At 54.6% G+C, this 23,553-nt stretch overlaps 2 protein-coding genes across 2 annotated transcripts in view; both read right to left on the reverse strand.

Moving 5' to 3' along the window:
• LOC135891966 (syntaxin-binding protein 2-like) overlaps positions 1 to 20,381 on the reverse strand; it is a 72,920-nt gene extending 52,539 nt beyond the window's left edge. The window contains exons 1-13 of the mRNA XM_065419650.1: positions 20,372 to 20,381; positions 19,807 to 19,856; positions 18,693 to 18,771; positions 18,018 to 18,094; positions 17,276 to 17,344; positions 16,446 to 16,550; positions 15,735 to 15,883; positions 15,273 to 15,357; positions 12,890 to 13,020; positions 12,641 to 12,748; positions 11,598 to 11,655; positions 10,997 to 11,062; positions 10,216 to 10,296 (exon numbers count right to left, since the gene is read on the reverse strand). Of these exons, the coding sequence (XP_065275722.1) occupies positions 10,216 to 10,296; positions 10,997 to 11,062; positions 11,598 to 11,655; positions 12,641 to 12,748; positions 12,890 to 13,020; positions 15,273 to 15,357; positions 15,735 to 15,883; positions 16,446 to 16,550; positions 17,276 to 17,344; positions 18,018 to 18,094; positions 18,693 to 18,771; positions 19,807 to 19,856; positions 20,372 to 20,381 (1,068 nt within the window). The remainder of the gene's footprint in view (positions 1 to 10,215; positions 10,297 to 10,996; positions 11,063 to 11,597; positions 11,656 to 12,640; positions 12,749 to 12,889; positions 13,021 to 15,272; positions 15,358 to 15,734; positions 15,884 to 16,445; positions 16,551 to 17,275; positions 17,345 to 18,017; positions 18,095 to 18,692; positions 18,772 to 19,806; positions 19,857 to 20,371) is intronic.
• Positions 661 to 7,627, reverse strand: LOC135891905 (EVI5-like protein). Its single transcript, XM_065419594.1, has 7 exons — positions 7,472 to 7,627; positions 6,763 to 6,888; positions 6,273 to 6,416; positions 4,919 to 5,008; positions 2,586 to 2,683; positions 1,066 to 1,126; positions 661 to 666 (listed from the first exon to the last, which is right to left on the reverse strand). Exons 1-7 carry the CDS (start codon positions 7,625 to 7,627, stop codon positions 661 to 663), a joined length of 681 nt encoding a protein of 226 aa, XP_065275666.1.
• Positions 20,382 to 23,553: the final 3,172 nt, after the last annotated feature.

Consider the following 23,553-nt stretch of genomic DNA (forward strand, 5'->3'; position numbering starts at 1 on the left):
TTGGGCTCGATGCATTTTATTCTGCAGTTGAAGATTTAAAAAAACAAAAAAAACAAACAACAATCTAAGCATCAGTTCAGTGACCTGGCAAGTAAGATGTAAAGTGCTTTAGCATCTCATCCAGCTTGCAAGACATTTGAACACACAAGCATCACTTTAATAGTCACCCTGACAGTACGTCTAGTCCCTGCCCTTTGACCCGGCTCCAAAGCCTTCCTTTAGAAGCCATCACTATTGTCGACAGTGCATTAGACTGACATGCCAGGTAGTGGTGTGAGCTTATGATGCGGCCTACATGGCCTGGCCTAATGGTTGCCTTTCCTGGGCACGTTGATAGTGAGCTGGGACAGGCAGCTGTGCAAGGCCTCGTTTTTGGAAGCCAAGCTAGTCTGGAGCTTCCTGTATGCAAGCCTGGGCTTATTAAATAGGTTGGGTCTGCCCTCTACTGGGAAGTAACTGAAATCACAGCAAGTGATGGACCAGAGACCTAAAGAGAACTTCTGGGCTGCAGAAAACCCTTTGCCAGTGCTTTGGGGTAGGCTCCAAATTCAGCCATAAGAATGAAGGAGGAGTAATCTCTTACATTTACATAGTGCCTTTCATTCCCTAGGAATCCAGACAGTATATATAGAGATCACCTCACTCATCTCTGAAGTGCAGCTATCTCTGGGGTGGAACATGGCAGCTGTTTAACAGCATGCAGCATCACCACACAAAAAATGAAGGGGGCATCCGACTGAAGTTGCTGGGGGAATTTCAGTACCCAAGTGCAGTTAGCTACACAAATGTGAAAGGCCAGATGGGAGAGGGGAGCATCTGTGTTATGCTTATAAGAAGCACATGGGATCTTTTTCAGGGGAAAAGGTCTGTAAAGCTGTAATCTCTGTCTCTATAGGTCTAGCTTTGGATAACGGTGCTGGAGCACCAATAAGAAGCATTAGAGGCAGTGATCTGATGAGCTCTCAGAGTTAAACTAAGGTGGCTCCCATAACCTTTCCCTCTGTGTGCTGCTGTGATACAGACAACACTAGAGCAAGGAGGGCATGGAGCAAAGAAAGGACTTACTTTGATCTCAGTCTGCTCCTCCATCTCTTTGTTTTTGATTGCAGCATACTCCTTCTCCAGCCTGAGACAGACATGCAAGCCAGGTTGGATCAAACCTGCTTCAGACCCACACGCCCCCTCCCCCCCAGCAGAGCGCTCAGGGTCAGTGGGTACACCTGCAAAGGACAGGAGATAACAATCTAGGCTGACACCACAACTCCCCTGCAGTGCCTTGTGCTGAGGCCCATGCAGCAACAGGCCACACATATTGAAGCTTCTGGGCATGATGGGGCAAATTAGTGACCCTGGATTGGGGGTTTTACATATATGCGGATTTTTACAAACACACTGCCTCACCCAAGTCTTCTATTTTTAAGTCCCCTAGCTGCATGGCTGAGGTCTTACACACTTGTAATCAACTTAAAGACCTACCACTGACACACTCCGGTCCTCAGCTCCTACTGCTTGCTCCTCAGTTGGAGCCACAATCCCAGAGAACTTGGCATCCAGATCAGCTGATGAGCAGCACAGTGGGTGGCCACAGGCCGAGGATCAGGATTTGTGGTGAGGAGTGAGCAGCAGCACAAGAGGAACAGAGAGCTTGTGTGCCTATGAGTGTCCCCAATACCATTCCTTAAACTCACCTCTCCAAGCAATCCTCCCCTGCCCCCGACTGAACCCTTTGGCTTGGTTTCATGGTTCTGCTGTTGGATAACAATATGTCTCTCAGTACTGTGTGCTCCCAAAGGGATTCTCCTTTCTGTCCCATCTTTTGGGGAAGGGGACAGTTTTGCTCACTACACAGTACTGTCAGAGCTGGGAAGACCCAGCCTGATTGAAGGGCACTAGTCATTCAGTCAATTTACAATAAGGCAGACCAGCTACTGTAGGCTACCACGGGGGTAGGAAGTAACTAGTCCCTTAACTGAACTACAAGAAAAATTGGAATAGGCCAATTTTGCCTGATCTTTATCTTTCCAGCTTCTGCACCCTCCTTCGTACCAAGTGTCAGGATGACTGTCCCCACTTAAGAGATTCAAATTGCAGGCTTCTATCTTCCAGGAGAGGAAGGCAGGAGGTCATAGCATCCCCTGCTTGCACAGCAGGAGATGGAAGTTCGGGGTAGGAGCTATACTCACTTCCTTGGATACACAAAATGCCCCCCCAACTCCTAACAAAGCCAGAGTCCCTGCCAAGGCCAAGCAGCTCTGCTGCCATCAGCGTGCCTTGTCTCTATAGTGCGGGAAAGCTTTCATGGCCTCCCACAAGTCCATCAGACCTGCTGTCAGAGAAGGCAGTAACTCCCTTGTTATTAGTGAGTCCTCCCGCACAGCACTCACTCATCTCTTCTCTATTTTCACTGCTGCTTGCTGTGTGGCTCTAAAGAATATCTAGAAGAGCCCGCAATGCACGCTCCCTTTCCGTTCCCTGTCCTCCCGCTTAAGTCTAGCGCAGGATCCTCGAAACAGCACAGACCAGGGAGGGGTTTTTCTGCCAGTCGCCTGTCTAGGATCTTTCACAGGGTGAGGGAGCAAACTTACCTCTTCATTTTCTTGGGGTTGTATTTGACCTGGTATGTCTTCAGGATCAACTTGTCCGGGCAACTGTCGAACTGATAAGGAATCACCTTCTGGAAATACTGTGGGAAGGGAGCAGAGGGCAGGATGCATTTCTCTGAGCCCCTTTTGAGCACTCTAATAAATTCTACCCACTCTCCCCAAATCTCCTCCCATCCTCTTCATTCAGTACTTGCTTCCCCTCTCAAGCCAGAGCAGACAGCCCAGCAACTTGCCTTCCCTGCGCTACCTCAGCTCTAGTTGTGTCTGACCCTCTTGAGCAATCACGAGAAGTCTCTGACTAGTGACTACACCTTGGTGTTTCAGACCTGAGTGTTTCAAGTGCACCTGTGGAATGTGGGACTCTTTCTGAGCAGCACTTGGGTATGTTCAGTATCTGGAAAGTCTCCAAAGTTCCAGCTTCAGCAGCCAGGGAAAAGGGTGGGAAGCATAGCTGCATGAGAAGAAGCTGGATGGCTGGAGTCAGTAAGGGAGGGGTGTGTGGGGGGGGGAGGGAAGAGAAAAACAGGAGGGTATTTCTAGGAATTCTGGAGGGGATTACACCCCTTCCCCCATTTATGGCCCAGGATCATGGACAGGCTCCTGCTGACAGGGCAGCATGGACAATGCACCACTCTTGGCATTTTTATAGTTCTTATCTTAACACCAGAGGGGTGAGTTAGGGGAAACTGAGGCACAGGCAGATGACATGACTTGTAGGCTCTGAGCTCCTGCACAAGGCAGGCACAGGAGCTTATCTAATACTGTCAGTTCCAAACACACAGAGGATGTTCATGTGTTTGGTCTCGGGACATCTCAAATCCAACAGAATAACAAAGTTATGCCTCATAGTGCCCAGGCTGCAGGGGGACTGAAAGGAAAATCACTGCAACCTAAGCAGGCCTGAAAGCACTTCTTCACCTTCTGTCTGGTGCATGACATGGACAGCACAGCGAGTTAGAGCTGTAACTGCTGTTGGGCCAGGCTCACAAAGCCCAATTGTATTTAACACTGTAATGCATTCTCTTGTGATGCAATTGTTTTATTCGCCCTTCCCACCAACTGCTTGGACTCAGCAGTGGGTCCCACGCAGCCAAGAGGTTGGTACTGCATCATCTGCAGTCTAAGCAGAACAAGAGTCACAGTTACTGGGCTGTAAGATTAACCCTGTGCATGGCACTGCTGGGATAAATCTTACACATTGCAGGCAACTATTTCACTGTTTGGAGAGTGAGAATATCTATTGGGGATTCTTTCACATCTCACCTTTGAAATTGTGCCTGAGGAAAAAGGAGACTGCCTGTAGAAGTTGCTTAAACTCACTTTTCACAAAGTTCTGGACTCAGGTTCTGGGCTAGACAGGGACTAGAGGGTGGCAGGATGTAAGAGAGGCTGCTCAGACTCCTGGCCCACTGAGTTTCAGATGCATGGCAGGAGGAGCCTCTTCAAGGCTGGAAGCACACCAGTGTTACACAGAGCAGTGTCACACCACAAGAGCTCCAGACCACTCTGTGCTGATGCATGGGCCAGTCACTAGGAAATGGGCTGACCTTGGGAGTTATACTGGGCATCTTCTATTTATACACTGGGTATGGCCAGCCAATCAGAGCTCAACAGGATTATGGGTAGGGCCCTACCAAATTCACAGCCATGAAAAACACAACAGACTGTGAAATCTGGCTCCCCCCCGTGCAATCTGGTCTTGTGTGCTTTTAACCTATACTATACAGATTTCACTGAGGAGACCACAGTTTCTCGAATCGGGGGTCCTGACCCAAAAGGGAGTTGCAGGGGCATTGCAAGGTTATTTTAGGAGGGGGCGTGTTGCAGTATTGCCACCCTTACTACTGCACTGCTTTCAGAACTGGGCAGCTGGATAGCAGCGGCTGTTGGCCAAGCGCCCAGCTCTGAAGGCAGCCCCCCCGCCAGCAGCAGCATGGAAGTAAGGGTGGCAATACCATATCATGTCACCCTTACTTCCTGGCCAGCAGCCACCGCTCTCCAGCTTGGAAGGCAGTGCTGCCACCAGCAGTAGCGCAGAAATCAGGGTAGCAGTATCACAAACCCCCCTGTACTATAACCTTGCAACCCCCCTCCACAACTCCTTTTTGTGTCAGGACCCTTACAATTACAACACCATGAAATTTCAGATTTAAATAGCTGAAATCACGAAATTTATGATTTCTAAAATCCTATGACCGTGAAATTGACCAAAATGGACCGTGCATTTGGTGAGGCTCTTTCTACCACAACTGCATGGCTGAAGTATAAACCCCTCCCTAGAGGGCAGTTTGAGTGCAATGTGGAGCTGCTCTGACCTGCGACATCCCCTCCATATCCAGCTGCATCAGCTCTGCCTGGTTGAACTGCAGGAGGGCCATCCCCACACGGAAGACGATCTCCAGCCCCTATGGCAAAGCACAGAGAAGTTTCAGCCCCAGACACAAGGCTCATGTGGCATTTGAGAGTGCAATAAAAATTAGGTGCCCAAGCTCTGGGCTGCAGAGAGGAGGAGGACAGGGAAAGGCACCCAAGGCCTGATTCTCATTTACAACCAGGCCCGGACATCACTCTGGCAATAAAAAGAGCCTTAAAGTAAATGTAATTGATGCCCACACTAAGCTCCCTTTACCCTGCCAGAGCAATGATGACACAAGAACTTCACTGCCAGAGCCACATAAAGGGGCCTTTAGCATAACTGAGAATTAGGCCCTGAATTTCTAGTGGGTCACACAAAAGTCTCACTGGGGGAAAATTGTGTCAGTTTCCTTAGGATCAGCTACAAGTTAAAGCTTACATCTCAAATTTGCACATACTGTGTGGTGAACCCAAACTCTGACCAGCTCAATGGTCCCTAAAGGCAACTTGCCAGGCTCAGGGAGGACAAACAACTAACTTGCAGAAAATGGGCATATGCAAATACCTCATCCTGAGTGCAGGTCTGGTCAGCCAGATCTAGGGTGACCAGATGTCCGGATTTTATAGGGACAGTCCTGATTTTGGGGTCTTTTTCTTATATAAACTCCTATTACCCCTACCCCATCCCGATTTTTCACATTTGCTGTCAGGTCACCCTAGCCAGACCCCTTGGATCAAGAAGGCTGACTAGGACCTATCTCCCCACAACTCCATGTGTTGCAGTTTGGCCGCCGCTAGCATAGAAATGACTCCAATTTACACACACACACACACACACCCCCAAGGATACTTCTGCTAATAGGGCCAGACTCAGTGGGGAGGAGTGAAGTGCAGTATAGGGCTCCTGCCACTAAGCTGTTCCCCTGGCTGGTCCATCAGGGCTAATCATTGCTGATTTTCAGTGTAATCCCATCTAGTCGCCCAGGAATGCAAGAGATTCAATGGGAGTTTGGGGTGCTCAGTGTCATTGGAAAAAAGAAAATCAGGACCCAGGTTTTTAAACACGTCAAGCACTGTGTAGCAGGGAAACCCCTTTTTTATTTTACAAGGCAGCCTAAGCAAGATCTAACGAGGTTCTTCTATTCAAGCAGAAAATGCAGCTGTGTCTTTTTTAAATGATTTATCTTGTTCTCAATTAATCCCTCCCAGATGCTGGCATCGTTGCCTTTGAACACTGCACTGAGAAAAGCAATATCAGAAATCCCTGTGAGCCCATGCTCATGCCCCCAGTCGTCCTGGTATAAAGCACTTTACCTCATACATGAAGATGTCAAACACTCGGGTGGCCACAGGCAGAGGGAAGGTCGTGAGGAAGAGGGTGAGAAACCAGGACGACGAGTACATGGAGGTGAGGAAATTCTGGGAGCGGAAGTGGATGTTCAGCTCAGGCAGCTGCTCCTGAATATGAGAAAGACACAGCAGACGTTTTACTACCGCTGATAATTACAGCCAACTGGGTCCCACCATCCCCTCTGGGATATGGGAGTCTCTTGGCCAGAGGAGGCTCTCAACTATCAGAGCTAAGGACTCCATTGCAGGAACCAATTCCATTAGCCGCTCCGGTCTTCTCTAACACTCCCAGGGGAATCTGGAAAGGAGCCAGACTTCTCCAGCCTGGATTCACAGACCATTATGTGCACAAAGAAACCACTGGCCAGTTCCCCATACTTAGCCTGCTACTGCTCTGGATCACATGGTCTCATTGTCTAAGCTACTACCACCCTGGTCTCCTCGCTGTATTTACCTGCAGCATGTACTCAAACTGGTAGATGCAGAGGCCCAGCTCAGCCATGCTGGGTTTGAATAGCTCTCGTAATCGATATTCCTGCATCAGTCGCACAAACACACAGAAAGCCTCTTCTTCAGGCATCTACAGGTGCAAAACGAGACAAATCCCACATTAGTCTCGCAACAGAACCCGGCACAGAACCGACCCAGAACGATGCTCTAACATAGATCAGACAAACACTTGTTACGAGAGGTGGAGCAGCTTTACGTAGAACAATGCGTTACATTTGGGTTTGATTCCTGACACTTCTGGGCAGTGATCACGTGCAAACAGCAGGAAAATAGCTTGGCCAGCGACTGCTTACATAATCCCACTCGCATACTGACTAGTACCTTGCCATGCCCAGTAGGTCTACATTGATTTTACGTGTCATTTGTACAGAGCATACAGTAAATTTATGCTGGCAAGGGTTTGGGATGCTGCAGAGAGCCCTGAAGAGGATCCATCCCTTCTCACTTGTGATTGAGATCGATAGATATGGGGGTGAGTAGGGAAAGAATGTTTGTGGCTCTAACCCTGTCCTAGGACTTGCCACAGAGGAAATCAAACCACCTTTGACCCTGAAAAGGATCTCAGGTTTTGCTGGGAAGGAGCATGGGGTGGGGGTGGGGATGTCTGTGCTATCAGCCTCTCAATTTCTCGCTAACCTGCCCTCTTTCCTCACCTTCAGCAGTTTCTCTTTCTTCTTCCGCCATTCGTCCCATTCGTTGACAATCCTCCCCCATAGGATCCAGGTGTCCTCCTCGAGGTGGCTTAGGTTTGAGGAGGCTGAGGAGCTGGAGACTAAGGAGGAGCTGCTGTTCCTGCGGGAGCCATTCATAGAGCGCATGGACTTGGAATCTGCTTCCAGCAGCCTGCAAGAGATGCCATTACCATGGTGAGACCAGAGCTACTGCCACCCCTTGCAAGAGATGCCACCACCATGGTGAGACCAGAGCTACTGCCACCCCTTCCCAGATTCCACGAAGCAAAGCCACAAGGGCAACAACCAAGCAACCATCCAAGCCACGCAGCAAGACCACCAGAGCAAGCCTGTCCCCTCGGTGCTCTACATCCCATGCAGGGAGCTAACACTCCTCATCCAAAAAGAAAGCTCCTCTGCAGGAAGAAGAGCTATTAAAGTCACCAACCTCTGCAGCAAAAGCAGAAACAGGAGGGAGCATTTAATGGGTTACTACATTTTATTTTTAAAAAATAAGAGTTCAAGTTTGTGTGTTTCAGGAAGTGATTTGGACTCAAAGATTCCATCATGGAACACAGACGTTTTTTGTCAGGGGATCTTTGAAGAACAAAGTTTAACTAGACTTGCAATAGAGCTTTTTGAGCGGGAATTTACACCAGGAGTTACTCCTAGGGGAATTCTGCGCCAAAAAAAAATATCAAAAATTCTGCAAAATTTATTTGCAAAACAACACTATATAATCAAGCCAGATTCAATTATTTCAGCAAGTAGGTCTGTAACAATACAAACACACAAAATTTCCCCCAGGAGTAGAGAGTTAAAGAAACTCCTACAACAACGCAGTTCCTGTTTCTCTGCCCCCTCCCCTACAGAGCCCAGCCAGGGGGCCAGACACCTCTCCTCTCCCCAGAGCCCAGCCATGTCCCATCCCAGCCCAGACACTCACACCCCCTCAGAGACCAGCTGCAACCCCCTCCTCCGCCCAGACACTCTCACCCTATACCCCCAGGAGGCCAGCTGTAGGGCAACCCCCACACCCCAGACACTTACACCCTCTCCCCTCCAGAGCCCAGTTGCAACCTGCGCCCCCCAGCCCAGACACACACACTGCCTGCCCCCCTAGAGGCCAGCTGTGGGCGCCCTGCCCCAACCCAGGCATTCACACCCTTGATCCCTCTGGATCCCTGCGCTCTAGGGGTAAACAGCCTGATGCTGGGTCCCAGTTTCCTGCGCACCGCTGCCTCCTTCCTTCAGGGCTTGCTGGGAACCCTCCAGTTCCCTTCCCCCTACCCCCGGCCTTGTCTTCTATTTGTGAGCTGAGCTCTGCCGGGTCCAGCAGCCCCTAGTGGCGGCTAGCAGCACTGCAGCCCATTTCAGGGGGGGGGGGGAAGGAGGAGGAAATTCTGCGTGCACAACATTCATTTCTGCAAAATTCTGCATTCTGCAGTGGCGCAGAATTCCCCCAGGAGTAAGGAGTGCAACCAGAGGCCAGGGCAAACCCTCTGTACTCCTGTGGGAGGATCTTAGAATCTGTCAATTTCCAATTTAAGCTCTTTAACCCTTCTTGTTTTCTGTTTCAAAGGAAGATACCAACCTTTAAATACAGTCAGAATTAACTGGCAACGTGAACTCCAGCATGTCACCTTTTGCAAGTCACTTTAATAATCTGTTTTGATACCCCTCTTAATCTAGCTGGGGGGGGGAGGGGCTATTCAGCACATTGCTACTTTTAAAAATAGATTAAATGTAAACCTTAATGTTATGTTGTTAGAACACAACACATTAAAGTTTACATTTCATAAGGGAAAGAATAACTGACATCAGTCTATGTACAACACAGCCAAGTTCACTTATTCCTGGGCCCTTTGCATTTAATTGCCTAGGAAAACAGAAGTCTGGAGTTAATCAGTGCACATACTTTCCACACTCCTCTGTGGCTTTATGTATTCTTGCTCCACTGCTGAACTCTCATGCCCTGGCCTGAAGGAATTCTGATCAAACTTAAAAAAAAAAAACAACCAACTTTAAAAAACTGCCTTTGGGCAGAGATCAAACTAGAAGGTATCAGACTAAAAGGTGAATGATTCAGAAAGTGATGACCCTGGATTACAGGGTGTTATGATAACTGAAGATGTCTGGAGACCTTACATAGGAGATATTGGCAAGAATCAGAGTCCTTTCACTCCGTGTCCATGGCACTTAGGGTGACCAGACGTCCCGATAAAACCAGGACTGTCCCAATTTTGAGGAGTTTGTCCTGCGTCCCGACCGAAGTACGGTATTTTGGTTCGGGCTATTTTTTTTTTTTTTTTTTTTTAAACCACACTCACCCGTCCGGGTCTTCGGCGGCATTTCGGCGGCGGGTGCTTCTGTCTTTGGTGGCAAGGTTTATTACCCGCTGCCGAAATGCCGCTGCAGACCGTCAGCGACTGAAGGACCCTCTGCTGAATTGCCGCCGAAGACCTGGACGGGTGAGTGTGGTTTAAAAAAAAAAAAACCCTACCCCCTGTGCCAGGGCCCCCTCCTCCCTGGGGTCAGCTCCCCCTGGGGTGAGCAACGGGCCCCCAGGGAGTAACCCGAGCCCCATGTCCCCCTTCTGCACCCGCGGTGCTACATGGGGGGGCTGGCCCTGGCTCCAGCGAGCCTGCGGCTCTGAGACCCCTTTCTCCGGGCTGAGTCCATGAGCCAGACTCTGGCCCCCAGCCAGGCTCTGCCCACAGACCCACCTGCTCCACGCTGCACAGCTTCTCCACCGTCCCTTTGAAGTGCCGCATGCAGTCCTCGGCCAGGTTCAGGTGCGTGGAGTACTGCGGGGAGAGACCGGGACAGGGGGGAGTTTACTGCGGCACTGCATCACCGGCTGGTCCAGAGCACCCCCAGCCCCCAAGGAGGGCCCCTTGGCCAGAGGAGCAGCCCCAATCGGCTGTGTAAGCCGAGTATATAGGGATTGTTTTGCCCGGCACTGAAGTGCAGCCACCTCTGGGGTGGAGTGGGGCAGCTGGAGGGGAGGATCAGGAGGAGGGAGCAGCTTCCAAATCAGCCCACGGCTTCTCTGTTAGTCAGCATGAGGTTGGGGGCTTGGAGACCAGCAGGTGTCGGGGTACCTATGCCAGTGGCCAGGAGCTTTCTGTTGGCACGTGGCCCAGTGGCACCAGGAGTGGCTCCAACGGGCTGGTTTGGAAGCCCACCAAGGCCCTCTCCTGAGAGCTGCAGCAGCAAGGCGTGGGCGTTACCCAAGGGCTGCCATTGCTGCGGCTAACATGGCAGCTCTGGGCACTGATGGGCAGGCTGCTGCCCATGGTGCCACACAGCACCTGGGGGGGAAATGGCTCTGCCCGACGGGACAGGTAAGAAGCTCTCATCAGGCAGTAAAGCGGAGTGCCCCAGAGTGCCCTGCCCCCCAGAGAGTCCCTACTGTCCCTCACCAGCCCCACAGAGCACCCTGCCCCCCCATCAGCCCCACTGAATGCCCTGCCCCCCGCCCACTAACAGCCCCAGCCCCGTTACCTTGTTCAGCTCTCTCTGGTACTCGGGCAGCTTCTTCAGGATCTGGGACAGGTCCTCGATGTCGGCCTGGTGGGAGGCGGTGGTGAGATCCCGGCCCCTCCCAGCACACAGAGCCCCCTGCAGGGCAGAGGCCTCGCCTGGGGCCAGCGTCAGCAGCCCAGCCACGCATGCCAGGGCGGGTCACTCAGGCCACGTGTGGCTGTGGCTTGGGTTAGACCTGCTCTTCCCAGGCCAGCTGGAATGTGACGGGAGCCCCGCAACCCGAGTGCCCCTTGAGGTGTAAAGCGGCAGCGGGCCAGGGAGATGCCAGCGTTGGCTCCCTGCAGCTCTCCCTGCGCGGCCCTGACCCTGCTTTCTGACCCCGCCCGATGGGCCTTTGCCCTCCCTCACCGTGGGGAGCTCCAGAGCTCTGGCTGGGGGGCAGGGGGCTCCACATACACCTCTTAGCCCTTTACAGGCAAACCCTGGGAGCAATTGGACAGCCCCCCCCACCAACCCCTCCTAGGGCAGCAGGGCAGCCTCCCCTCCCCATCAGTGGCAGTGGGATGGGTCCCCCCGTCCCAGACTCCCCAATCGCTCCCCCTCCCAGCCCCCACCGCACCTCGTCCGTGGTCAGCCTCTTGCTCTCACAGAAGGTGTGCAGCAGCTCAGTCACCTTCCTGCAGCAGGGAGAGGGGTCAGGCTGGAGCCAGGCACTGCCTTATAGGTAGGGGGTGCCCTGTCCTATGCTACAGGGGATGGAGCCCCCACCCCACGGGCACCACGGTTCTCTGCCTCGAGAGTCTCAGATGGGGCGGGGGGGGCTCTTCCCAAGTTACCCCAAGGCAGAGTTCAGTGCACCTCTGGGGGCTCCTGGTGCCCTGATGGGGGGGGGGGGGCAGAGGCAGGCCCAGCAGGAGGTCGGTGAGGGACTCACTCAAGGGGCTGTGAGGTGCCTGGGGAGATCCTGGGATCGGGGGAAGACAGCGTCCAGGGGGATCCCCGAGAGGAGATGCAGACAGTTGCTCTGGAAGGGAGCGCTCAGGGGTCCTTTGGGGAGAGGGGCTGGGTCCAGGGGGTCTCAGCACTCAGAGAGGAGCATGTCTGAGGGACAGGCCCCAGCACTGGGTGGGAGGGGAAGGGGGAGTCCTGGCAGTGAGCAGGAGAGGGGTGTGTTGCTGGGGGGTGTCCTTGCACTGGGTGGGAGAGGAGTGTATCCAAGGGGGAGTGGGGTTCCAGCACTGGGTGGGAAGGGAAGGGGAGGGGTGTGTCCGAGGGGGCCCCAGGGTGGGGAGGGCTGTGTCTGAAGGGGAGGATGGGGGAAGTCCCGGCACTGGAAAAGAGGGGGGGTGTCAACGGGGTGGGCTGTCCTGGCACTGGGTGGGAGAGGTGTGTCCGAGGGGGAGGTCCTGGCAGTGGGCGGGGAGGAGAGGGCTGTGCCAAAGTGGGGGTAGGGGGTCCTGGCACTGGGCGGGGAGGGGAGAGGTGTGCCGAAGGGGGGGGTAGCAAGTCCCGGCACTAGGCATTGGGTGGGGCACAAAGTGGTGTGTCCGGGGGGGGCGGGGACGGATGGGTCCCGGCCCTGGGTGGGGCACAGAGGGGCATATCCGGGGTGATGGACGGGGCACAAAGGGGCGTGTCAGGGGCAGGGCGGAGCGCGCTCACTTGGAGACGTCAGCGATGTGCATGTGGCGTAGCTGCACCCAGAGTTTGTCATCTTCATCCAGCAGCGCCTCCTTCTCCCGCGAGTCGCTGGTGCCCGTTGTCTCGTACCTGCGGAGGGGGGATGGGGTCAGGCTGCGACACCCCTCCCCCGAGCGTGGGAGCTACAGAGCAGTGCAGGTGCCTGGGTCCACCCCCCCAGCCCGCCTGAGGAGGAGTGTGGGGCGCCCCCTGCTGGCAGCCAGGCCCTACCTGTAGGTGTTGTTCTCGATGCTGAGCAGGTCGTAGGCCATGGCCTGGAAGGTGAGCTCATGCAGCAGTGGGGACACCAGGTCGAAGCTCCGGTCCACGATTAGCAGCTGAGAGCGGGCTTTGTCGGGGCCCTGGGGCAAAGGAGAGAGAGACCCGTCACCCGCTGCTCCAGCGGATGGTTCCTGGCCTGGCTTACACAGCACAATCCAATGGGCCCTGGTGGGCCTGAAACTTCACCACCCGCCCTCTCTGTGGCCCAGCCCCCAACCCCAGGGGAAGCCCGGAGACACCCACCAAGCTAGCTGAGACGTGCCCTGGGGTCCCGCCCTGACCGGCCGGGAGAGCTCCCCACCCAGCTGCGCTGCAACGCCCCCTGCAGGGACGGGCCACCTGCCCCTCGTGCAAATAGCAATGGCCACTCCCCCAAGCACGCTCTCTGCTCGTGCCTCTCCACCAACGGGAGCATGCCCCTTACAAGGCAGCCCCCCGACTGTGCCCTGCCCCATATGCAGCGTGGGGAGGGGGGGAACTACACCAGAAGGCCCTGGCTAGTCTATTGTTAACCAACACCAGGCCCAGAGACTCTTTGATATAAGGTCTCAGAGGGGGACAATGGGACGTTATCCCTATGCCCCACCTTGCATCTGAGCCAGTCCCAGTCCAGGGCTCTAGCCACTAGGCAACACTGCCTCGGTGGATGGGAAAGTAGAGCGGAAAGGTGCGCTCATGGATTCACAGGGTCGGTGCCAGGGCCCCAGCTGGGGAAGTCTCTGGGAGGAAGCCCTTTGCTGTGCCAGACCCCAACAGGTCTCTCTCTTCCTCCAGGACAAGCCATACGGCCTCCCACCTCCTGAGACCGAACTGCTGGGCTTCACCCCGTGAGCCCTGCCCAGCGAGTCCAGCTGAGACAGACCCTGGGACAGACCCGTCCACTCCGCAGGGCCCAACGCCACTCAGCCCGGGTGACAGGGCCACTCCCCCAGCGTTGTCAGAACAGTCGGGTTTCTTAGGCACCTGGACCCCAGCCCGGGCAGCCCAGCCCACTGAAGGTTAAAGCAAGAGGCCGTTCTCGTTAGCCCAGAGCCCGGCCGAGCTGCAGCGAAACCTGTTTTCAGGCTCCGGGTCTCTCGCTCAGGGCCTGTCTACATGTAAACCCCTGCAGCTGCGCCGCTTCAGTGACGCCGCCTTTCTCATACCCCCGAGCGAGGCAATTGCCTCCTGTAGACCAGGCCTCTTCAGTCTGACCTTGGTCAGTTCTCAGGCGAGAGCTCCCAGCTTCCCCCACTTATCCCCCAGCTCAAACCTTCCCAACCCTGTGTTCTCGAGCTGGGGCCCCTGCTCCGATTCCCTGCTGGGAGCGTCCAGCCAGGAGCCATTGGAGATGTCATGGTCTTTCTGGCCCCCAGGCTGATCTGGGTTGGATTCTCTTCATTTCACCAAGACAGGGATGTGACACCCCCCCACACCATGATTCTTACCTTCGCTGAGAGTCCTTCCCCCCACGCCCCACCAGAGAAGCCATGAAACATATAGGGGAAACTGAGGCATGCATCGGCTTCATAAAAGATATTACAAACATTCCCAGTTGGTCACAGGTGCACAGTCTCCCAGCAGCTCGGCAAAGGCTGGAAGCAAGAGCAGAAGCAACAGGAGGGAGAGATCTGGGCAGGCCTTGGATTTTACATCACTTTGCTTCTCCTAGGGGGACAGGAGCCACTGGGTTTCCCATGCGAGAATCCAGGGCAGGGTGTGTTTGCAGCTCCCCTCTGCTGGGGGTGGGACGGGGACGGCAGGAGCTGGGTCAGGGCTGACTTGTGGCTAAGGCTCAGGAGAGCTGGGTTCTACTCCTGCTCTGACAGACTCCCTGCATGCCTCAGTTTCCCATCTGTAACACAGGCCCCCCTGCCTCCCCTGGGAGGCTGAATTCATTAGTGAGGTTCTGATACCACGGTGGTGGGTGTAGGAGCACACACAGACAGGAGTGTCCAGGTGTGGAAGAGGCTCTGTGTTCAAAGCTTACTTCTGTGACCAAACTGCCCTGTTTATAAACAGAGATTGTGCTGGGCACACACTTCCCCAGTCGGTGCCTCGGTTTCCCCATCCGTAGAGAGGGGATAAGGACACTGGCCTTTGTAGAGCACTTTGCGATCCGCCCACGGCCATTGTTAGAGAAGGGCTGGGGCCGTTAGTCCAACCACACAGGGAATGCTATTGTTCTCCCGAGCCCTCAGGATCTCCAAGGGGGTCTAGACCCCACCCCTCCCCCCGCCAGGATCTCCGAGCAGGTTCTAAATCACTCCTCCTTCCTTCTACTTCTCATGTACTCCCCCTCCCCTCGCGGCTCTGTCCCATGGTGAGGGCGTGGCCGGCACAGCTCGCTCACCTCTCCCATGCTGGGCTCGTAAGTCTTGAACACCTTGAGTTTGGCCAGTACAGCATGCGCCAGGTGGAAGTTATCTTCATGGTCCCTGCAGCAAAGACAAACCCTGTGGGTAGAAACAGCTCCTCCCCCAGGGGCACACGCACTTCCTGTAGGAGATGACCAGGTAACCTTCTCCCTCTGGGCACACTCACTTCCTGTAGCGGATGGCTGGGTACCTCCCCATGGCACACTCAATTCCTATAAGGGATAACTGGGTACCCCTCCTCCTGGGCACACTCACTTCCTCTAGTGGATGGCCGAGTACCCCTCCCCCCGGGCACACTCACTTCCTGTAGCGGATGGCCGGGTACCCCTCCCCCCGGGCACACTCACTTCCTGTAGGGATGGTCGGGTACCCCTCCCCCCAGGCACACTCACTTCCTGTAGGGATGGTCGGGTACCCCTCCCCCCGGGCACACTCACTTCCTGTAGCGGATGGCTGGATACTCCTCCAGGGTTTCACACAATGAAGCAATCTGCTCTGCCAGCATCTCCAGCTCCTTGTTCCTTTCCCAGGCGCAGCAGGGGCTGAACCAGTTGTGGAAGGACTGTGGCCTGTCCAGGGAGTACACCTGGGGGGCGGGGGGAGCAGAGGTCAGACCCTGGTGCCAACTGCTGGCAGCCAGGCCAGCTGTGCCCCATACCGCGCCCCTAAGATGCGCTGTTGGACCAGGCCAGCCTGGCGGAGCCGGAACGAGCCCCTAGTGAGGGAGAGATCCCTTTGCCAAAGCCACTCCTGTTGTGGTAGAGGGACAGCGGCCCAGAGATTCATGCACCAGCCTGGGATGAAGATGCCCCGGATTCAGGTCCTTACTGAGCTGCAGCGGTGTATCTCTGCCCTGGAGAAGTCAATGTTGGGGGAGGGGGCTTGGACATGCTTCTAGTCTGGCGAAAGCCCCAGCGTAGCCGCAGGCAAACCCGGCATCAACGCGCGTCTGCCGCTGTCGCTTATTTCACTGGACGAACAGAACGAGCCATTGGGGAAAACGTGCTGCCCTGTGCTGGCGTCAAACCCAGGGCCCTAGAAGGGAAAGGTGTCCCCGCCCCGAGCCATGTGGAACACTAAGGTTGGGGTGTCGTACGTCACCCATCTGCCCTGCGGCCCTGCTCCTCCAAAGCCCGGTCACCCCTTACCTGGCTCTCATAGGGCAGGAAGGCCATGTTGATCTCCTTGAGGATTTTGATGGCCTTGGTGATCCGTGACTTCCGCAGCTCGTTGAACAGAGGGTCAGGACAGGTTGCAAGGCAAAGGCAGTGGGTGGGGGTGACAGGCACAGGGCTCAGGACCCCCAGCACAGCGCCAGCCCCCACAGACGGGGCCAGGACGGGCACAGCAGGGGCAGTAGTGCTGCACACCTGTGGGGAACCTGGGCAGGTCAGCAGGGCCACACAGGAGTCAACTATGAGTCCAACCCCCCTGAACCAGAGTCACGCCAGGTTCTCGGCTTCTGCAGCATCAGCAGCGAGGAAGGCAGGGGCACAATCTCTCCTACGCAGTCCCTTTCTCACACCCTGCCCTCAGCCCACCGCAGGGGGAAGTGACTGGAGTGTACAACTCAGGATGATGCACAAGGAGGAACAGGGACTTGGGCTGTAATGGGGAGAAGCAGATGTGACCTTGACACACTGGGTATTCTGGGTATACCATTCCCACACCCCAGTTGGGACTGATGGAGCAATGCATGCTGGGAATGGTAGCCAGAGGCCGCCTTTCTGGGCGCACCCTGCAGGTGTCTGTGAGCCGTGCTGGCTGGAGGCAGGCCCATGGGGGAGAAGGGGGGGAAGGGATCAGTGGGGTCGTTCGGTCTGGCCTGCTGGGTCTGCATCCCCCTGCAGGAGGGCAGAGCGTAATCAGGGTGCTGCGCACTGGCCTGCCGGCAGAGAGAGACCCCCCCACCCCCAGGCTCCAGTGTGCCGCTGGCCAGGCTCCCGGCAGGGGGATTCCCCGCCCCCCGATACTCACGGCTGAGGAAGAAGACGTGAGCTGCCTTGTAGGTGAAGGTGGGGGTGCCCTGGAAGTCATCGATCAGAGCCTGCACCGATTGCAAAGGGGGGAGAGGAGGGGTTGTCAGCACCAGCCAAGGCCCCTCCCTGCTGCCCGAAGGGCCCAGCCCATGCCCAGCCCCTGGGGACTCAGGGCCCAGCATGATGCCATCGGGAGGTGGGCTGGTTTTCACCCCCCTGCCCCTGGTCTCCCTCCACTGGCCTCCCTGCTGCAGACGCAGGAGCCTCCTCCCCCACAGCCCCTGCTACCTGAGCCTCTGCCTCAGCGATTCTCCTTCACTTTGAGTCTCAGCTGAGGACTTAGGGTGACCAGATGTCCCGATTTTATAGGGACAGTCGCAATATTTAGTTGTTTCCCCTTCTATAGGCTCCTGTTACCCCCCAACACCTGTCCCGGTTTTTCACACTTGCTATCTGGTCAGCCTAGCTGAGGTTGCCTCTCTCCGCCTGCTGCACCTTCCCATCCAACCCCCACGGGACTGCACTGCGGAGAGGTCTGGGGGACAGTCTGTGCCTCACGTGGCAAAGAACACGAAGCCCAGCTCCGGGGAAACAGCCTCTTGGGGAGCCCCTACTGGCCCCATTCCCATCCTGACCTTGTGCTGCGCATCCCCCCGGACAGCGTCACCTCCAGGCTGCACTAGGTGCTGCCCCGGGGTCTCCCCTGCTCCCCATCCAGCTGCCCCAGGCCCGAGCTCCTACCTTCTCCACAGGGCTGAGCAGGTAGATGGCCTCCAGGCTGGGGATTGGCTCCCGGCGCTTGTTAATATCTTCCACAACTAGGAGAGAGCAGACATTGGGCGCAGGTCAGTGTGTCCTAGCCACCCACCCCAGCCGCTCTCAACCGGGATGGGGGGAGGGGAAGCCAAGGGGAACAGGGATGTTCGCTGGCAGCAGGCTGAGGGGCTCCACAGGCTACAATGCAGCAGCAGCTTTGATGTGGGGCCATGGGCTGCGATGCTGCCCCAGTACGGAGCAGGGAGGAAACGTCCCTCTGTACTGTGCTGGGGACAGCCCCCTAGAGCGCTGGCTCAGCTCTGTGCCCCTCAACCCCAGGGCTCCTCCACCCTGGAGCAGGGAGCCAGCATTCCCCCTCTCCTGCCAGGACCCTGCCCGCAGCATGGGGGAGGAACAGCGAGGAGTTAACGGGGGTCTGAGAAAGCAGTGAAGAGGCTCCAGGGGCTGAAAGCGCCGGGCTAAGGGAACTAGATCTGGCTGGGAAGGTACCAATAGCAAGGAGGGTGTCTAGGGGGCTGCAAAGGGGGGAAACTAGATGCAAATGTGAATGTAGACAAGTCAACTCCCCGACTGTGAGGTGTATCCAAGGGGGAGGGGAGCCCTGGCGGGGGGAGCAGACGGGAGGGAGGGGCCACTCACGCGTGATGCCTTCGTCCATGTCGGACATCTTGCAGCACGACGAAAGGATGCGCGTGCTGGGGTGGTCCATGATCAGCACCTGAGGTAGCGAGAGGGGAGCGCGCCGCTTTGGACGAGCTAGTCACTGCCCTGAGCCCAGCCGCCCACCATCATCATCCACGGCACAGCCAAGGGAGCAGAGCGACTGCTAACGGCAGAGCCGACGGCTCCTGGCCCAGCCCTTCCACAGCAGAGCGGCAGGGCCGTTACCAAGCCTGCACTTGGCTGAGCTGACCGTGCTAAGGACTGCGTGAGGAGCGACAAGGAGAGCGGCTCCGAGCAGAGTGGCTGGTACGAGATGTCGGAGACAAACCTGGGACACCCGGCCATTCCGAATGGTTCCATCCTCCTAGACTGGAGGAGATCAGCCTCTTGGCCCAGGTGACAGGGTGAGTGCAAGAGGCAGGGACAGAACCCAGGAGTCCTAGCTCCCAGTGCCCTCCTCTGATCCACCAGATACCCGCTCCCCAGCCCTCGGACAGAACCAGGATCAGGGCACAGAGAAATGGAACGAGGGGAGTCTCCGTGTTCCCCTAGGAAAGCCCTGTAGGCCATCGGCCCAACATCTCTACTGCCTTCCTGCCGTGCCAAATGAACCCATTGCTCCGTGCAGCCCAGCATCCTGCTGCACCAGATCCAGCCACTGGGAAACTTAGTCTCCTGTGCTCCCTCTGCCGCACCGGCCAAGCTCACTGCTCCACACACCCCAGCCCAGTCCATGCCGGGGGCTCAATAACCTGCCTGCCCAATGGTGCATGCTGCCCCCATGCTTGGCGCTTTCCTGCTCCTCCTCCCACCCAGGCTGGCTCACTGGGCCCAGTGGTCTGATCCGGTGTGTGTGGGGGGAGATATGGGGCTAGCTGGACCAGCTGGGTCTTATCCAGCACAGCGGGAAGGCAGACATACCCAAGCCTAGCTGGGGGCGGATGATCGGCTAGACAGAGTAGGGATCTGATCCAGCCTGGAAAACCTCAGGGTCCTAATGAATCCCAAGAGGCTGGAGGGGAAGGAGCACGATATATGGATACAGCATATCCCCAGGGGAACACCAGGGCAGCAGGCCCGGCCTGCTTACCTTCCATTCTCCTTCCTTCTTCACGCTGCGAAAGACAACGCTGAGGATCTCTGCGAGGGAAAGAGATGGGGATTAGTGATGGGGATTGGATGGGACGGCTGTGCCCTGAGCCAGGACCCACTGGCTGGTGGAAGAACCCCTCGGGGAAGTGGCTCAGAGGCTGCTCTCAGGCCAGCTAGCGATGTGCTCCTAGCAGAGCCCCCAGTCAGCGATCGTGGTGGGGTGGCAGGCTAGATGGGCCATGGCTCTGATCCCCCTTCCTTTCTGCCAGGCTGGATACGAGCGCAGCTGAACTAAGGATCTGGCCCCGTGCAGCAAGAGAACAGATCCTGTCCAGCACCTCTTGACTGGAGGGGATCCAGGGACCCTCTACTGTGTGTGGGGGACGACAACACGACAAAGACTTCAAATCCTGAGTCCTGCACAAAGAACCCCTCCAAGGCATGCCCCGCTCAGGGAACTGCCAGCCTGTCTCCTGGGCACCTTTCACGGCCAAGCTAAGCAATTAGATAGTCAGCTCTTCGGGCCAAGCACCATCTTTTTGTTATGCCCAGCAGAATGGTACCCTGACCCATGACTGGCACTCCGTAATACACCTAATGAATAATGTACAACGCCTTGCAAAATGGGGCCTTGGTCCATGACTTGGGCTCCTGGGTCCTACCATAATACAGGCATTTCAACCCTGAACTGCAGCTACGGCCCCCCACACCAGCCCTGGGCTGCCCCCACCAGCTGTGCCAGTGCCCCTCACTACTGACTGGAGCCCCCTGCTACCCCAGCCCTTAGATCCCAGCTCTCACTCCCAGCTCCGCCAGTGCCCTTTACTGCGGCCCCCTGCTATGCCAGCCCTGGTCTGTCCACACCAGCTCTGCCAGAGCTCCTCACTCCTGACCCGCAGCTGTTTCAGTCCTGGGTTCCCCCCCTCACGGCTCTGCAGATGCCCCTCACTCCTGACCTGCAGCCCCCTGCTATTCCTGTTCAGAGACCCCTCTTGAACCGGGGCAGTATGGCCCAGCCCAAGTATTCAAAAGTCACGTTTCAGGCCCTCCTAATTGTGCGATTTACTGAGGAAAAACTAAGAGAAGAGCTAAGGGTTATTAGCACCACCGGCGGTCCTGACCTGTGGGCCACTTTTGCTCTGTCCCAGTTCTGGGGGCAACCATGGAACATCTGAACTGAATCCACTTTCCAAGGGTCTTTTAAACCCCAGGCCTGTGGTCTGGATTTAGCCACAGGCCCCGTCCACTGCAGCTGGGGCTGGAGATTTTTGCTTGCTGAAATATGGTAACCCTACTGAAAACCATTTGTTTTGTCATTTTTTGTTCTGAGTTTGAGAAAAGGAAGGAATGAGAAAGTGTCGTATGAGCATCAGGTTATGCCTCAAATTCTTAAAGTTTCAGCTGTATTCAGGCCAATTCCAGAACAAAGAACAGAAACTGATCCACAGAGTCCATAAAGTCGATGATTATTGTCATGATTTGTATTATTCACTGACACACAAGCACTGTTCAGAATATGCCAGAAAATATAGTCCCTGAGCCAATGTGTATAAAATGTGTAGCCGTGGATAAGATGGCTCAGATATATAAGTGTGAAGTGTATCGTTATTGCACACATGTTTATATCGATGAGTGGAGGCGCTGATGACAATAGAAGTTTTACCTGATTAAGGACTAGAAGATTTGACCCTCCAACTTTTTTTCAAGAGGAAGAGCTGCCCAGACCTCCTGTGTCTGTTTATTTTCCTTTCCTGCCTGTAGTGGCCCTGAGATACCTCAGAAGACCCAATTTTTTTCTCAGTTTTAAAATGTGACATTTTCTTGCTGTTTGGTTTTAAATATTCTCCTGAGAGAACTGCAACTCAATCACTGCAGTGTTGTGTTTAAGGGCCTTCTGGAAAGTAACTACCCTTTAAACAGAAGTGAAAGCAGTGTTGACAACTCTCATGATTTTGTCATGAGTCTCATGATTTTGTCATGAGTCTCATGATAATTTTTGTTCTCCTTAAAGCCCCAATTCCTGGAGCCAAGTAGATACATGATGATTTCAGCCTTCATTGTTAAAGACAAATGAAGTTTCTAGCCCGGATGGCTGTGGAGAAAGCTTCAAAATGGGACCCCCAATGCACCCTAAAGGCTCAAAAAGCAGAAGGCAAATAAAAAAACCCAAATCTATTATTTGTTCATAATCTCATGATTTTTAAGACCATCTCATGATTTTTGGTGAGCCTGACTCATGATTTTTGAGCATTTGGGGTTGGCAACACTTTGAAAGTGACTTGAAAGTGTCAGTTTCACTCCTGTTTAAAGTCAGTGCCTAGTCTATTATTTGTAGTGGGGTAACTCTTCTAGAGCCCCAGGTGCAGTATAAACTCACAGGGCCTTGCCCTAGTAGGATGTTTCCAAAAGTTAAATCATAGAATCATAGAAGATCAGGGTTGGAAGGGACTTCAGGAGGTCATCTAGTCCAACCCCCTGCTCAAAGCAGGACCAATCACCAACTAAATCAGGACCAATCCCCAACTAAATCAAAAACTAAATGGACAATCCCCAACTAAATGATCTATTCCAAGCTTTGTGAACTGCAAAAAGTAAGTAGGCTGAATGATAGAACGTAATCTAGATTTTTCTACAACTGTTTCAATTGTTGTGTTCAAGGGTAAGAATATACATTAAAATCTGAAACCTAACCAGTGTCCCTTAAGTGACTTGACACAAGCTGTCAGAACATGTTAGTATTAGAGCAGAGTGGGTCTAATATTTATTTAATTTTCTTTCTTTATATAGGAATTAGATACCATGCTCCTGTCAGCTAATTGCTAAGTTGTTATCTGCAAAAACAAACAAAAACCCAGAGTTTTCAGGTGCCTAAGTAGCCCCTAATATCAGTGAAGCCACTAAAGCTTGCAGAACCTTAGAAAAACAGTCCTTTTTTTTGAGGTGCTCCGTGGCAAGGTGGGCTGGTGCCCAAATAGAGATATGCATGCCTTCTAGCACCCCACTGCAGTTCAGGAACCCCATTGCTGCAAATCCACCTGGTATGTGCCTGCACATTGCCAAGACTCACAATCTTGCATGGCAGAAATGATTAATGGCTCTGCACACTTGCATGACAATAGCCCCCACTGTGGATTTGCCCACTCCAAAATGATTTCCCACTGACCAGTAGCAATCTGGCGTTGAAAGCTTCCATAGTGCAATCGCTATTCACTTCTCCACTGTCAATTCCGCTCTACACTTCCGGACTTGGGCGAGCATGGCACACAGGTCCAGAAATGTGAGCTTTTGCACCAAAAGGTCTGCTGCCACTGCTTGTCATCCCCAACCTGCATTACTATGTGATCTCCCTAGTCAGTGCTCATTTCTTGGGCCCAGAAGTGGTGCTCTGTCATCTGCAGCTCCTCTGTGAATGCTACCAAAAACTTTGAATGATTTTCGCCATGTCCTTTAGCAAATTGTCCTTGAAGAAATTGTCATGTCCCCTGTGGTTGTGGTACTGCCTGCAGGTCTGCAAATACAAGAGGATTGTGCGTCCTGTGTTTGCATCGGTCATGAGAATAGTTCAGCACTCTGGGGGTTCTGTGCTTCTCTCAAGGCTGGATGGCAGACACCAAAAAGTGTTGTGGGATTTTTTAAAAAAGGTGTGAAAATTATGGGATATGGATGGTGTGACGGGTTACCCCCGGGGTGCCACCTGGAACTGTAGTGCCACTGAGCCCTCTGACTCACCAGCATGGGCTCCCTC

Source organism: Emys orbicularis, chromosome 19 (genome assembly GCF_028017835.1).
Source record: "Emys orbicularis isolate rEmyOrb1 chromosome 19, rEmyOrb1.hap1, whole genome shotgun sequence".
NCBI lineage: Eukaryota > Metazoa > Chordata > Testudines > Emydidae > Emys > Emys orbicularis.